The 14,139-nt window shown below is 49.7% G+C and overlaps 2 protein-coding genes across 10 annotated transcripts in view; one reads left to right on the top strand and one right to left on the bottom strand.

Annotated features, from left to right (window-relative positions):
• Nucleotides 1-14,139, top strand: part of LOC135915296 (uncharacterized) — a 186,158-nt gene that overhangs the window by 12,947 nt on the left and 159,072 nt on the right. The window contains exon 1 of one of the 9 annotated variants that reach the window (XM_070539186.1): nucleotides 13,233-13,463. The exons of the other annotated variants lie outside the window; for them this stretch is intronic. Within the exon in view, the coding sequence (XP_070395287.1) occupies nucleotides 13,374-13,463 (90 nt within the window). The 5' untranslated portion in view covers nucleotides 13,233-13,373. Of the gene's footprint in view, nucleotides 1-13,232; nucleotides 13,464-14,139 lie in introns of those variants that run through there. 9 annotated transcript variants of the gene reach the window in all.
• The window catches only part of LOC135915295 (fibroblast growth factor 9-like), a 109,990-nt gene that overhangs the window by 27,994 nt on the left and 67,857 nt on the right, over nucleotides 1-14,139 (bottom strand). The window lies entirely within an intron of this gene.

Raw genomic sequence — 14,139 nt, 5'->3', positions numbered from 1 at the left:
GTAATTTACTTGCGCTGCTCGTTGGCGTAAGCGCATAAAAAAAGAAAGAAAGGCTGGTTGCCCGATGATAGCTTTGGGCAAACACAGGTAAATAAGTGGAGATTACGTACTTCATCCGACGGCAGGCCCTTAATCCTGACCGCTAAAGGGAGACATGTGTTCTTTCTTTCTTTTTTGCGCCACACTAAATGGGTGCTTCAATGTTGGCATAAGCGTAGGCGCACCTAATTACACTACGATGTTAATTGCCAGTCGTTATGATGCTGCGTCTCGTAAAGCAAACAAGCGCGCACTCAGTATACTTACGCCTATGAGTCTCCCTCCCCCGGCAGTTTAGCCTTTTTGCACGAGCCCATCGGCTTTCTCCAGATTCAGTATTATGGCATTTTTTGTGCACACATATCGATAAGGAGCCGCTTCTTGCCTTATGCACGTCCGCGATTACTGGCTCGCGCTCTCTTGCCGGCCAGGAAAAGAAGCCACCGTGTCTCGGGGCTTCCCTGTCGCATGCCACTGTCGCTGCGGCGTCGCAGAGGTTCGGCAACAACAACACTGCCGGGTTCTGCAGACGGGTTTCTCAGAAGCCAGTGGCTCTCCCGAGGAAGACTGAACACCGACAAGCGTCCCGCACCCTTTCTCGTGCGCGCGCGTTGCAACGCCTGGTGCCCAAATTGGTATCGCTCGCTTTCTCCACGCGCGAAGCGTGCTGTGACTACGTAAAGTGACTTCGGGGCGCTCCTTCAGTGTGTATTTGTTCTTCGGCGCGTGTATTATAAATGCGAGCGTCCCTGCTGATCTCCGGCTGGGTTATCGGGCGCGACACGCTGAATAATATATACGCGTTATTTTGTTTTTCTTTTCTTTTCCGTCGTGTGCATGCACGGCTGTGCGCAGACGCGTGGGTTGTTGATAAATGAACGGGTTCAATTAGTGCGGAACAAGTGATAGCGTCGACTTCGCCAGCGTTTAATTTCACCCCGACACCGCCGCCGCCGCCGCTGCGACGATGGCCAGGTTCCGGCGCTGTCTCGAGGTCCGCGTGTCGCGCAAAAGTGACACTGGTAATTAAGCCTCGTAGACTTTGGTGTGGCCCTGCTGTATACTGCGGGTCATTGAAACGCGCGGCTCGTAGCCTGAAATGAAGAGTAAAAACGATCTTTACAGAGACGAAAACGGAGTCGAGACGAGAAGACGTGTCCATCGTGACTTCGCGAGAACATAAGTTTTAGCCGGGGGCGTGCATTTCTGACGAGTTGCGGGATGTTTTATTCATTTTTGGATTTCTTTATTCACTACTGGGATTGTTTATTCGTTTTTGGGATTGCCGAATTTTCACCTCATGAGTTTACATGTCGCACCTAAAGATTGGAAATAACTTATGTATCCTTACGTGAGTTGAATGCGAAAGCGTTAGGGCTTGTCTAAGTTATCCCGTTAAATTAAAGCTCCACTTTAATGCATCTTGCTCCAATTTGCACCAACCTTAATTCAACTTTAATCCACCTTAACTCCACTTTGGGACTGAGTCACGGCGTCCGTCAGACCCCGTGGCCGTTCACCGTGAAATTTTGCAGTGCGAGCCGCAGCAGGTCCAGCGCCGGAAACGTGACGTCATCATTTCGTCACGTGGGCTTTCTGGCCATCCGATGTTAATGCGGGACGCTTGTCAGATTTACCGTTTCATAGGGCATATAAGACTTCCGCCTTAATAAGCGAGGACAACTCCTCCTATCACCCGTTCCTCTGTGCATTCGAGCGACGTTATCGTGCCAGAGAACCATCACAAGTTAAAAAAGCATGCCCCAGTACCTGCTGACATCTAATTATTTAGCGAACATTTATATGTGTTCGTTGGTTTTCAAGCAACGTAATTGGACTTGGTTTGCTATCGTTATTTCTTGACCATGTGTTCTACATCTAAGCCACATGCCAACGTCATTAAAGGAATGTGAAAAACTTACGCACTGTTCGAAATAAGAACGCTGTTAATTAAAAGACACTGAACAGCTAGCAACCTCACTCGCACATGGGAAACACAGTAAGCTGCATAATTTTAAGGGCATTCATGTGAAAGAGTGTTTAAGCTACCTCGTGATACATACGCAGCTGATTTGATCAGTAGTGCGTAAACAAGAGAAGTCTTATCACACTACCAACGCGCCGACATTTTTTTTTCAGAGTCCTTACGAAGACGAATTTACTTTTCGAAACGTTCGCTGCGGTCTTCGGCTTGCCGCATTCGTCTACAGGGTTTATATATTCCATCAAGTTAATAGTTTCTGTGACCACTTTGTTTTGTTTGAATGCTCTGAACGTCTGTTTGAAAACAGGCTTTCACTCACGCCGTCAACTTTTTTGACGATTCTACAACGAGCGAAACAATCCTTCACTTTAGGTAGCAGAAGCTTGATGTGGGTGAGTTGGTTATGCATACTTGATGAAATAAGCGCTGCGAAGACGCGGACGAAAGAACACATGTACGACAGACAAGGCGCTGTCTTGTCTGTCTTTTCGCGCCTTGTCTGTCGTACATGTGTTCTTTCGTCCGCGTCTTCGCAGCGCTTATTTCATCAAGTCTTCACTTTACGGACCTATCATCACAATCATTCGACTCATAGTCGAAATCAGCCTGTATTTGTGTATTTAATCATTTATTCCGTTTGGTAAACTTCGTAAAACCAAAATACCCTGTCGCTGCGCGCACTTTTCGTTTATATTATATGACATCTTGAGCTGATCTTGCAGTTGAAAATAAGGATCAACTCTGTTCTTTATTGTGACAAGATGTGACGCTTTTCATTGAGCGACCCGCTTCGTGAAGACTCACGATCTGCAGGACTTCATTAAAGTTTTGCCATACTATACCATACCATACCGATCCTAAGCCCCCTTCTCGCGCAAGTGTCACGGACAGGGTAGCGGTCATGCCAATAGAGAGATCTGCGTCCGCACACAGGCGTACCCGTTTGTAGAAACACACACCCGCACTAGAGACACATGTTTCACCCCAATGAGAAATTGCCGTCTGTCTCCGTGCAAATAGCAGAGATGAATCGTCTCCCCAACGAGGCTCGTTCGCGCTCAGACACTCCGGGCAGGGACTCCTCTGTATTTGTGTGCCGAGGAGGTGGTGTTCTCAGCGGAGCTTGTTTGCAGCACAGCGGGAAGCTGATGAAAGCGAACAGAAACGAGCGTTTTCGGACGCAGGTCACGTCGCGCTGCTGCGAAGGAGCCAGGGAGCCAGTCGGCGTCAATCCGTGCTCACGCTTTCTCGTGTGACGCGGTCTCCCGAATGCCAACAGCGAACAGCTCGCTCCTCATGAAGCGCCTCCGTGGCTCTCGCGGGCGGCGGGCCAGCGGGAGGAATCGCCGAAGCACACACCGCAGACACGCAGTCAAACTGCAAGCGTGTCAAGCCGCGTGAAAGTGTCCCCTCGAACGCGCGCGTCCTGTCTCGCCCCATCCGGCGTAACGACGTCTTCGTCATCCTTCACCTCGTCGTCGTTGTCCTCCCGTGTCTAGCGGCCGGATTGGAAACAAGGCCGAAGAAAGCCGTCGAGAGACAGATTCTCACGGGTCGGCCAACAAGAGGACAGATAAAGGGGGAGCGGGGAGGAGAGGCGCAGCTTTGTCCACGAAAAAAGGAATAAATGAAGCGTGGCTAGCGGAGACGTGTGTAATGAGACATGCTCTGACGAGTTCCCCGGGTGACTAGCGTCGTCCAACAAGCTCGCAGTAGCGAAGCCCCTGGTTGACCCCGCGATCCAGAGGTCTTGTCGCGAAATGAGACGCAAGTAGGAGCGTTCACAACGGCAGAAAGGCTATGGCTTTTCTCGGGCCTGCATTCATTTGATGTGTGCAGAGCACCGAGTCGAAGTTAAAAGCGGCGTCACCAGAGCAGTATGCCAAGTGTTAAGATCGAGGTGAAGAAATATGTAGAAATGGATTATCTGCCTCGTTTGAAAAGGACACACGAGAGAGAGAAAGAGAGAGAATAATCTCGAATCTTATGTATTCTTCCGTCTGCTACGTTGCGAGTTGCATCAAAATGTAACCCTGGGACCACCCCAACAGCAAGCCATGATCCATTGTCCTTGTGGCAGATGTGATAACGTCCGGGCTCCCTGTCCAGCCTGACACAGCTAGCTCACAAGTGTCAAAGTGAAGCCGCGGTGGCATCGAGGTGGTGGGTAGAGCGACCTCTGTCGTTGGGACGCATTCGCCAGCCACAACTGGTTCGCGTCAGCGACCGGCCGAGGTGTTCCGATGGATGACGGTGAGAGGCAGCTCGTCGCGGCGACGCCCCGGTATTCCCCCCCCCCCCCCCCCCCCCTGTCAGGGTATGCCTTGGCGAGTGTAACTAGCCCCACGGTCATCGAAATACACGGATAAGCATGGCCTCTGCGCATTCCCTCGCGCAGGCTATCTGCGCACGCACGATTACGGAGAGAAGCAAAGTGCTTACTCAGAGTGACGGTGTTTAGACAGACTGGTTTTGGTCAAGCTCGCTTTCATTGCGTCGCGTGGCTCTCAGCACGGTGTCGCTGCTCTTATGTGAGCAGATGGTCAGTTCATGGCCTGTAGGTTCACATTCAGGGTACCGCTCGTAATGGTCATCATCGTGGTTTGCGCTGCCAGGAGCACTCACGACCATGAACTTGCCTTAACTTGGAGATACGTGTGCGACGGACATTGTGGTGCGGTACTATCATAACACGCGTCAAGAGGTCCGCCATATAGTGGAAAGTGAGCCATGCAGGAGATATTGCCTGTCCGCACAGAGATTAACATATACAAATAAACCAAATGAGCTTACAGCGCCTTTCCAACAATTGGCACGCTGGACAGCTAAATAATAACTAGAGAGGACGAGGAAAGAATAAAGAGAGAAGGCAGGGATGTTAACCAGAATTGCGTCTGGTTGGCTACTCTACTCTGGGGGACGGGAAAGAGGGAATAGAAAGATAAGATAGAGAGAGGGAGGGAGGGGAGGGGAGGGGAGGGAAGCTACGGTGAGCTCTCACACGCATGCGGAGGGCCTGAGCGAGTCAAAGGTGTTCACATAGGCCAGTCGCCCTCAAGAAAGACAAAAGTGCCTTCATAGCTTTGTGGGCCGTCGAGCATTGGGACGGTCTTCAAGTAGCACCTGCACAGACAACGGCCGATCGTCCAGCCGTCACAATGCGATAGATAATGTTTGTCTTTCCGACTGAAATCGATGACAATGGCACAATAAATGGTCGACGTTTTCTTCCACGCCGCAGACGTCGCATGCAGCACTGTCATTCATTCTAATCAAAGTAGTGTACGCCTTCATGAAAGCCACTCCTAACCACAGCCGGTATAGAAGCGATGCCTCACGTCGGTGAAGACCTTCGCATGCTGCAGACCGATTCCATTCTCAGTCATTCTAGGCTTTATGTAATCACTGGCGGGGATTACGACCCCCTCCCCCGCAATCATTACTGCCAGCTCCCTCCGAAGAGGGTTGGAACCAGCTGCTGACAAGAGCAGACAAGAAAACACAACTGGCACTCGTCTCGTGGGCCCAAGACGTCGCCCCCACCTGGGAGCCACACTAGGCCTACCTGCCTTACTTCCAACCCTGCAGTGGCAAATAAAGTTCTTTCTCTCTTCTCTCTCTGGAGGTCGGAGTTGTAGTGAAGGGTTCAGTTCGTACAACCTGGTGCGCCTCACGTTTGGGATGTTCTACTCTGTTAAAGAGAGCTCGCCTGCCAAGTGACGAAGTTGCCCTGCTGCGTCTGTCCTGGAAAGAAGAATGGGAACGATAAGTTGTTCTTGATGTGACACTCGAGCAGCTTTGTCTGCTTGGTCATTTCCACTGATCTTGCAATGGCCAGGCAGCCACTGGAAAATCCAGGGAGAATAATCGGGGAGAATATTTATGCCCTTCGGGCTCACACATTCAGTTTATGCCGCAAAGTCACAAAGCGAAGTGTCAGCTTAGCCGGTGCTTTCTTGTCTCAACGCATGGACAGACAACGCAGGAGCCTTATTTTGTAACGGTCTACATCATCCTCCATTGTTCTTATTACTTGCCACGCCGAGTGGCCGATCCCGGTGGCAACGGTGGCGAGGCGACGTACAGGCTAATGAGCCAGGGCGAAAAATAAAAATGAATAGAATCGTTACAAAGTACGGCCCACACAGTCTCACGATTTGCGCCTTCTTTTTACGGCAGCACTGCGATCTCCACCATGTACGAGCGCAGAACTTCGAGTTCTCTATCTTTATTCGACTTCGGGGTCGTGCCGGCGCAGAGTGAGAAAACCTAAATAAACAATCATTCCCCGAAATCAACCACAAATATTTCAGAGAGAGAGAGAGAGAGAGAGAGAGAGAGAGGTGACAAGCGAAAGAAAGGCAAGGAAGTTAACCAGGCTAAATGCGGTTGGCTACCCTTCACTGTGGAAAAGGGACGAAGATATGACAAGCACAGATGTAGTATATATGCACGCACACGCAATGAGGTCTTCACCGTTCAGCTTGTCACAAGCGGCTACGTAGGCTAGTTCATCTGAAGAAGCGGATGCAGCAGCGCTTGTGTAGCTTCACACATAGCAGACGCTCGAAGTCGCGGTCGCATGGGTCCCAGAATACCAGGCGTGCCATCTAGTTTTCCTGAAGCGGTTCCAAGGGCAAGCATCTGGCCTCCGAGCAATGGGCTGTCGCACAGCAGGTGCTTCAGAGTTTCTTCTGTGCCATATGTGTAAGAACCGGAGCTGTCCGCGATTACAATTAGGAATGAATATGATGGCTGATACAGCAGCGTCCTCAGGCAGTGCCAGCACAGCAGACACGCGCAACATACATTCAGAGTATCGTTATTTATTAACTAATGAAAGTAATGTTTTTATCCTTTCTTTAAACGTGCGTATTGACATTTAACAGGACATGATACAGTAGGCGCTCCAAATTGCCTTTGCTGTGTTATGTCATGTTAACTACGAATCATAATAACAAAGGAGGCCACGTGATTTTCGTTACTCAATTCCGTGAGCACAAGAATGGTCTTAGATGGAATATATCGGAGCACCTTCACATCCTGCAATTTATCAGTATCGCAGGTCTTGCTAGCTGTATTGTGGTGTAGACAATTACTGTAGTATTCAGTATTTGGAGAATGCACAAGGCGACAAAAAAAAGACGATTACTTGCCTAAAAGCTACGTAAGTGCATCAGTGAGCGCACCATCCTCATCGTTTACATGCCGGAAAGTCAAAACAAATTCCACACATAGATAGCATACAACGACATTATAATTGATTGTTGCATATTGAAGAGGGCTTGCATCTCTTACGTCTGCACAAGTTCGGTCTGGTTACATTGCTAAGCAACAAACGCAAAACACGAAACCACAAGGAAAAAAAAAGGACGGATAAATCATCGTTCGGGGCTCGAGGCCTTGCCCCCTCGAAGCTCAGCCGCGCGGGCGTTTAGCAGGGTAAACGGCCGTTGAGAATCTTTGACACCGTGACAACAACCGGAACAAGGCTCGCCGCACGCAGCGCCGCTTTCTCCGCTGTTTCGTCGCATTAGGCCAGCGTTACGCTCGTCCGTCACACCGCATGCAAGCCGACTGACAGGGCAGCCACAAAGGGAGTGCACGCGGCGCGTGCTAACGCGCACGGGCGAATGGCCGCGCACGTCGCTGCGGTGGACCACCCTTTGAGCCATAATGGGAGACCCGCTGCAGGATAATCACTTTTGATGCATATATTTTTGTTGTCCGCACTCCTACTGAGCATTGTCAGCCTTCCCACGCTTGGCTCCGGTTTGCGTGCGCCGCAAGTGCTCTCTCTACGCCTTTGCTCGCAGTAAGCGTTCTGTAGCAAGGGTTGTAGCCATTGTATAGCTACGATCCGTGAAGCCGAGGCACGTTCAAAACCGATGCCTTTCCCCAGACCCAACCCACTGGCCCTTCCTTCGAGTCAGTCTAACAAATAGTACTCGGAGTTCGCAATTGAAAGAGCAAACTGTAAGTGACGGCAAGCTATATTTCATGCGTGTAAAAAAAAGAAAGAAAGGAAGTTAACCCGAACACCATGCAAAGACAGCCGATCGCTTTTCTCCTATGCTCCATGCATGCCACTTAGCTGAAAACCCTGTGGCAAGAGCACATGTTATTGTTACATAGCGATACTATGGCGAACAAAATGTACTAAGATAAGGGATTGGCCTACATGGAACACTGGTACAGTACTTGACCAAGGAGATATGTCTGCAAGGAAGATATATGAGAGCGATATTTGACCTATGTGATGCGAGTCTGCGGGCTTGTGCGAATAAGGCCCCGTAGCCGAGCGCATACGACTGTCGTTTTCTACACTTTCTATTGTTCGTCTTTGGTGCTGTAGCATTCCTACCACGCAGCCTGAGCCAATCGATCCCTGTCGGGTCGACAGCGCCCGAGTCTACACGAATTAAAAGCACCGATGAAGGAGCGCACCAGGTACACAGAGCCTGTGTTCCTAACAGTGGTTGCACAGTGCGAGTTACAAGCTTTCTTTGCGCATTTATTTAGTTATTTTCTTCTTACTGTTTCGTGGCTTACCAGCGCTTTCTAAAAGCAGCGTCGCCACCGAGCCTACACTGCGAGCCAGTGCGAACTTAACGCCCCTGCGGTCCGCCGAGGTGAAACCGTGAGAGGCGGCTCCACCCATTCTCGATGCGGCATAATAGACCCCGTGATTACCGGCGACCACCCCGAAGATTTGGCAGCTTCGATGGGGCTTCCACTTTCGCGCGTGGAGGCCCATTACACGATTAATGTCTGCAAGCAGTACGCGTTGCCTGTCTCCAGCCCTGTACTCTGGTATACACTTGCTGCAGCCGGCACTGAACCACTTCCAGGGTGCTTGTCCACAGACAGTGGGTATTTTTGTCATGACTGTGCACTCCTGGCGAGCCGCTCCTTCGTCTGATGATATGGGCGTGACTGCTAATGAATAAGAATTGGCGCCGATACTGAGGAGGGCTGGCGGAGTCACAACTCATCCACGGGCTGAGCGTGGGGCGAGGCATACACCTGCTAACCGACATGGGCTCGTTCACCCACGGAGAAAGTGCCAGAATGCTGGAGATTGCAGGCGAGTAAGCGGGAATCCTCAGAACTTCGTTGTACGTGACGTTGGCTGCTTGCTCTATGAACTCGTCGCGGAAAGCGAAAGTCCAGCGAGCGACGGCCAAGAAATGGGGCGGTCGCTGCTGCTTCTGCGAACAAGCACGGCAGAGGTGAGCAACCAGGAATGAGGGATTTGTTATTGTTCTTTTGTAGTGTACACTGACGCGGCTTCTCATTATAACAATTTACTGTAATGTTCATTAAAGGAGACGGGTAAGAGGAAAGTGCGCCCTCCGCCTATAGCGATACAGTATGTATGTGTTCGCCGAACCATCTATTTCGTCACCAGCTTATAAAGTTGAAGCATTGCAGCTTTACGCCTGGACGTTTCTTTGTGCGCTCTTTCCTGCTACTGCACAATTATGGCTTGGACCAGATTCGCGTATGTTATCCTCTAATGGCGAATTGGACCCTCCGTGTCGTTTGCCATTGAGTTGTGCGTGCCTCTTTAGGATTGCTCACGCTGCAGGCAGAAAATGTAGTTGTGTAAGAAAATGCAAGTATACAGGAGCGCTGCATGTATGTCCTTTTCTCGCTTCACGCATCGTTAAATTGGCCTAAAACATTCCGGGCGCTAAGGGACCGGCTAAGCTTATTGCTGTATACCAGGACGAACTAGTAGTTCCGTGGTGTCCTAAGTATACGTACGTGCTTAGACCGTCTGTAATGTCATCTTTCATCGTACTTCCCTACCTCCCCTCTTTTTTTTCTTCTGTTAATCTGTGATCTGTCTTTAAGCTTACGCGTGTTTTGTACCATTTTCATAGACATTTATTTTTCGCTTTCAGATATCCGCAAAATATAAGGCGTCCCTTCGTGCACGAGGGGGAAGCTATGCCAACGTTGAGTCTACTTCCTCCAAGAGCCCAGTAATTATGCGCGAAGCATAGAAACCCTCCGTATGCCACAACCGCAATGAAATCTGCCGCTTTTGATGATCGCTCGACCATGCGACCACCACTGACTGAATGGAGAACGCGCATGTATGTGCGCGCATGGTTTCACTGTTTCTTTCCCTCATCATTTCTGCCCCGTCCGCCCCCTAAGGTAGCAAACCAGACGCCATCCTGTTTGGGCTCAGCACGTTTCCTTCTTGATCCTGCCCACGGTGAATGTCGCCTACACAGCCAATAAAAGACATACCAAAGAAAGGAACACATTGAGGGCTTCGTGGGGGTGCGGCGGGAGGTTGTATTTGGCTGCAGTTGGACCCACTTACGCAGCACGCGCATACTACAGAAGACGTATACGACAGGCAGCACTTGTCCCAGACTCCATCTCGTCCTTGCAGACTGCGTGCGCGCTGTGTGCCATATACGCAATCATTCGGGACGTATTCGGCGGAAGTTGCGACCCAGAGCGCGACTAGGCGGCCGCACGCGCCGCCCCGATTCTCCTCGTGTCGGCAAGCGCGCCGGCCAATTGGAGGAAATCACGCGAGCCCCTCGTCGAGACCCGCTGCTCTTCGGCCAGCACGGCGCGGACGACGCCAACTCGAGGTCGGAGCGACGCGGAGAGAGCGATGGAAATAGAAAGGGCAGGGAGCCACGAGAGCCGCGTGCCGCACCTTATGCCGCCCGCGCCGAGATTGGATCTGCATACGGCGCGAGCGCGCTTCCTCGACGGCGGCTCAATTGGTCGGGTTCAACAAACCGGACACCGGCTGGGCGCTGCCTTTGCGCGAGCACGCGTGCGACACAATAGGCAGGCGAAAGGACGGCCCGACGGTAGCGGCGAATATCGGGCCGAGGAGGGAGAGAACGAGTCAACTCGGCGTTTCAGCGTCGTGTTTCATTAAAAGCATGCGGCGTTCTAAAAGCTGGTGTGGGCGTTAGTCGGCTTAACAGGCGCACGCATTATTCTCGGTCGTTCGTTGGGAAGTAGCCTTTCTGGTGCTTGCTAACGGTACCTCCTCTCTTATAGTTCGTGCAGGAGCGCGGTAGCAGATCGCCTAACGCCTCCCCCTCCCTCCCCCCAACCTCCGATCATTGCCTTCTTTCTCACAGCAAACATTTACACATAGAGAAGAAAGGACGTTGTACCGCACTACAGGCGCGTTTATCCGAACTCGAAGATCGCGCTTGCATATAGAGGGAAGCAGACACGGAGAGTGGTTGACACAAAGAGCAGCGACGCGGGCCAGGACAAACCCGGCGTGCAGGCGGCATCTTCAAAGGGCGCGGAACAGAAGCGTTTGTTTTTCGGCTGGGTCCGGCAAACCGCACAACCTTCTTAGGTGTCGCGGTTTCAAAGAAAGAGACGAGTCTTGCATTTGATTGCCTTTGGAAGGGAAGAGGCGCAGCTATAAATTACTCCAGCTTTCTCGCTCACTCGAGTTTGTTTCTAAAACGCGGATGCAAATAGACTATCCTGAAAGTAGGCAAAAACGCTTTACTTTATGCATAATGCTTGCATAGTACCTTCACGGTCGATTCGGATCTCGGCATTGTACTAATTCGGATACCCCGAGCCAGCATCCGTTGTGTGCAACGTGTTGGGGTTCGGTATGAAGGACATACCTAATCGCGCAAAGCTAAATGATAAGAGTCACCGACGACGAAAAGAAAACCTTGGATTAATATGGAAAGATGGAATCGGCTACCAAGAAAGTGCTCAAGAGAATGGTAGGGAGGTTGCTACTCCAGGCTGACCGTAGTTGGCTAGCCTAAACTGAATAAGCGGTAAAGGGTGATGAAAGATGAGCTGAACAGATGATATCGACAGTAACAATGCTCCACGCTCTACTGTAGTCTGCCACGAACTCCAGCAATGTGATTAACGCGTTTCTAATCTTCCATGAGGGTATCCTATGAGTCCTCAAGCGAAGAAAAGTGATACTGAATTAAGGTCCGGCACAGTTTCTTTCTTTCTTTACGTGAACCTGAGGTATCATTAACTAATATTGCGGTACTTATTATTTGCAGTTGGGATATTGCCGCGCTTTTCATTATGCGACCTTCGGATGATGCGAAAGGTTTCTGGGCTTGCGTAAAATTTGTATCGTTGTGATTGTAGCAAACCTAATTTTAACAGTTGACAGAGGTCTTTGCACCCACCATTGCATTTTTTTCAATTTTTACAGAGGGCACGCATGCCCAGGCTCGAGATGACCTCCTCTCCACTCATTGCAGCTCAGGTTCCTAAAATAGAAACAGCATTCACTTGGCCACATCTCATCCGGGAACGACAAAAGCGTCCCTTCCAGATCTCTTCCCTATCCAGCTAGCCCGGTTTTCACAATCCTGGCTGCGAGCCATTTCTGATCGACTAATTATATTCTGTACGTGTGTGTGTGTTTTTCTAAATTTATTGTTGTGATACTCGTACTGTGCGCTGCATTGTTTGCTTCGGCGTGGATTCTACCAAACCTCTCTGTAAAGGGGGCGTGACGAATTAATAAATAACATGGACCGTGTTCATTCTGCCGAAAAGGCTTGGGGCAACGTCCTCGAAATGATAAGAACGAGGCCAATTATTATACTGGGACGCCGTCACTGCAACGAAAATAACCTTTTCTCTTTTCTTGTTTTAAAAATTTTAGCTTTGAACTGAATTGCAATGTTTCTTTCTTTTCTTCTCATGTGCGTTTATGGCTAAATATATACTTCCCGTTGTGATGGTTTTCCTAATCTCCTGAGTACAACACATCCATTTTTTTCAAGAACCCGACCTTCTTCCACAGCTGCAGTTACTTTATGAATCTGCTTGCGTTAGCCTTCATTAAAATAAGAAAAAATAAAACAAGAAAACATTCTTGCTGAGAGACATGCGCCTTCGCGGGAAATGTTCGAGATTCAAAGATGCACTTTGTGTCGTATGTGGCACCGGATGTGCCTTTACATAAAAGAATATGATAAAAAATTACGTATATGCAAAAAAAGAAAAGATTCGTGAGCGATGCGCAGATGCATGCTTCCTTAGACTCACAAAAAAAGGAGAGAGAGAGAGAGGGAGAAACAGACAAAAAAAAAAGAGCTCCCTGAGTAGCTCTGCAGTGGAAGCAAGTATATGTCTTTCCCTTCACGTCTGTACAGCAGAGTGTGTCAATCGGCATGTGTCTCTTCATAGCACTTTACTGGGCTGCAGTTGTGGCGCTTCTGGACCCGTCAACCCTTCTGACACAATGCGGAAATAGGCCGCGCGGACGGAAAAAAGTTTTGGATCTTTGCCGGACGCGCGTATCGGCGCCGCCAAGATCAGGCGACGTCGGAAGCCTGCAGTCTGTGCGATGGCCATTCGCAACCGAGCCATGGATGCGTGCGCTCTTCTCTGGTTAAAACGGTGCAGCATGACGGAAGGCCACATGTGGCGTCAGCAGGTATGATGCCTTATAGATAACGCTAAGCCTAAGAGTTTGTAGCGCTGACTTTGCGTAGGTCTGCCGACGTTCCCATTGCCATTCTATGACGTGAAAACTTACAAACGAGAAAGGTTTCGGCTCGACCGTCGCCTTTCCGTATAGGGATTTGATGACCGACGCTCTATGAACTCTGTCTTACATTAATGCGTAAACTGGAGTGAAGTTACCGCTATAGCGTCATGTTGATCAGAAGCGCGGTCATACGAATTCGCGTGGTCATTCGCGCTGGAGCGCCGTTTACTGTCTCGAGATGTCTCGAACGGCCAGATCATGTACAGCCAGAATATTGTACACTGCACAGTACACTGATATATATATATATATATATATATATATATATATATATATATATATATATATATATATATATATATATATATATATATATATATATATATATATATATATATATATATATATATATATATATATATAAAGAGTAGCGGCCGTCACCACCGAAAGTTGAATGATCTGCTCCTTTCACTTCCAGGTCTATGAAAATAAAGAAACAGTGCAGCCCTGCACTATTTGATACCAGCTCTACAGTTTACGCATCGCTGCACGGTATTAGTGAGCTGTAGTACACGGACTAATCTGTGGGGCCGGCTCGGCACGTCAACAGTCAGCGACAGCT

This window comes from Dermacentor albipictus, chromosome 5 (assembly GCF_038994185.2).
Source record: "Dermacentor albipictus isolate Rhodes 1998 colony chromosome 5, USDA_Dalb.pri_finalv2, whole genome shotgun sequence".
Taxonomy (NCBI): Eukaryota; Metazoa; Arthropoda; class Arachnida; order Ixodida; family Ixodidae; genus Dermacentor; species Dermacentor albipictus.
Note: the sequence above shows the minus strand (reverse complement) of the source record. Positions and strands in the feature narration are given on the sequence as shown.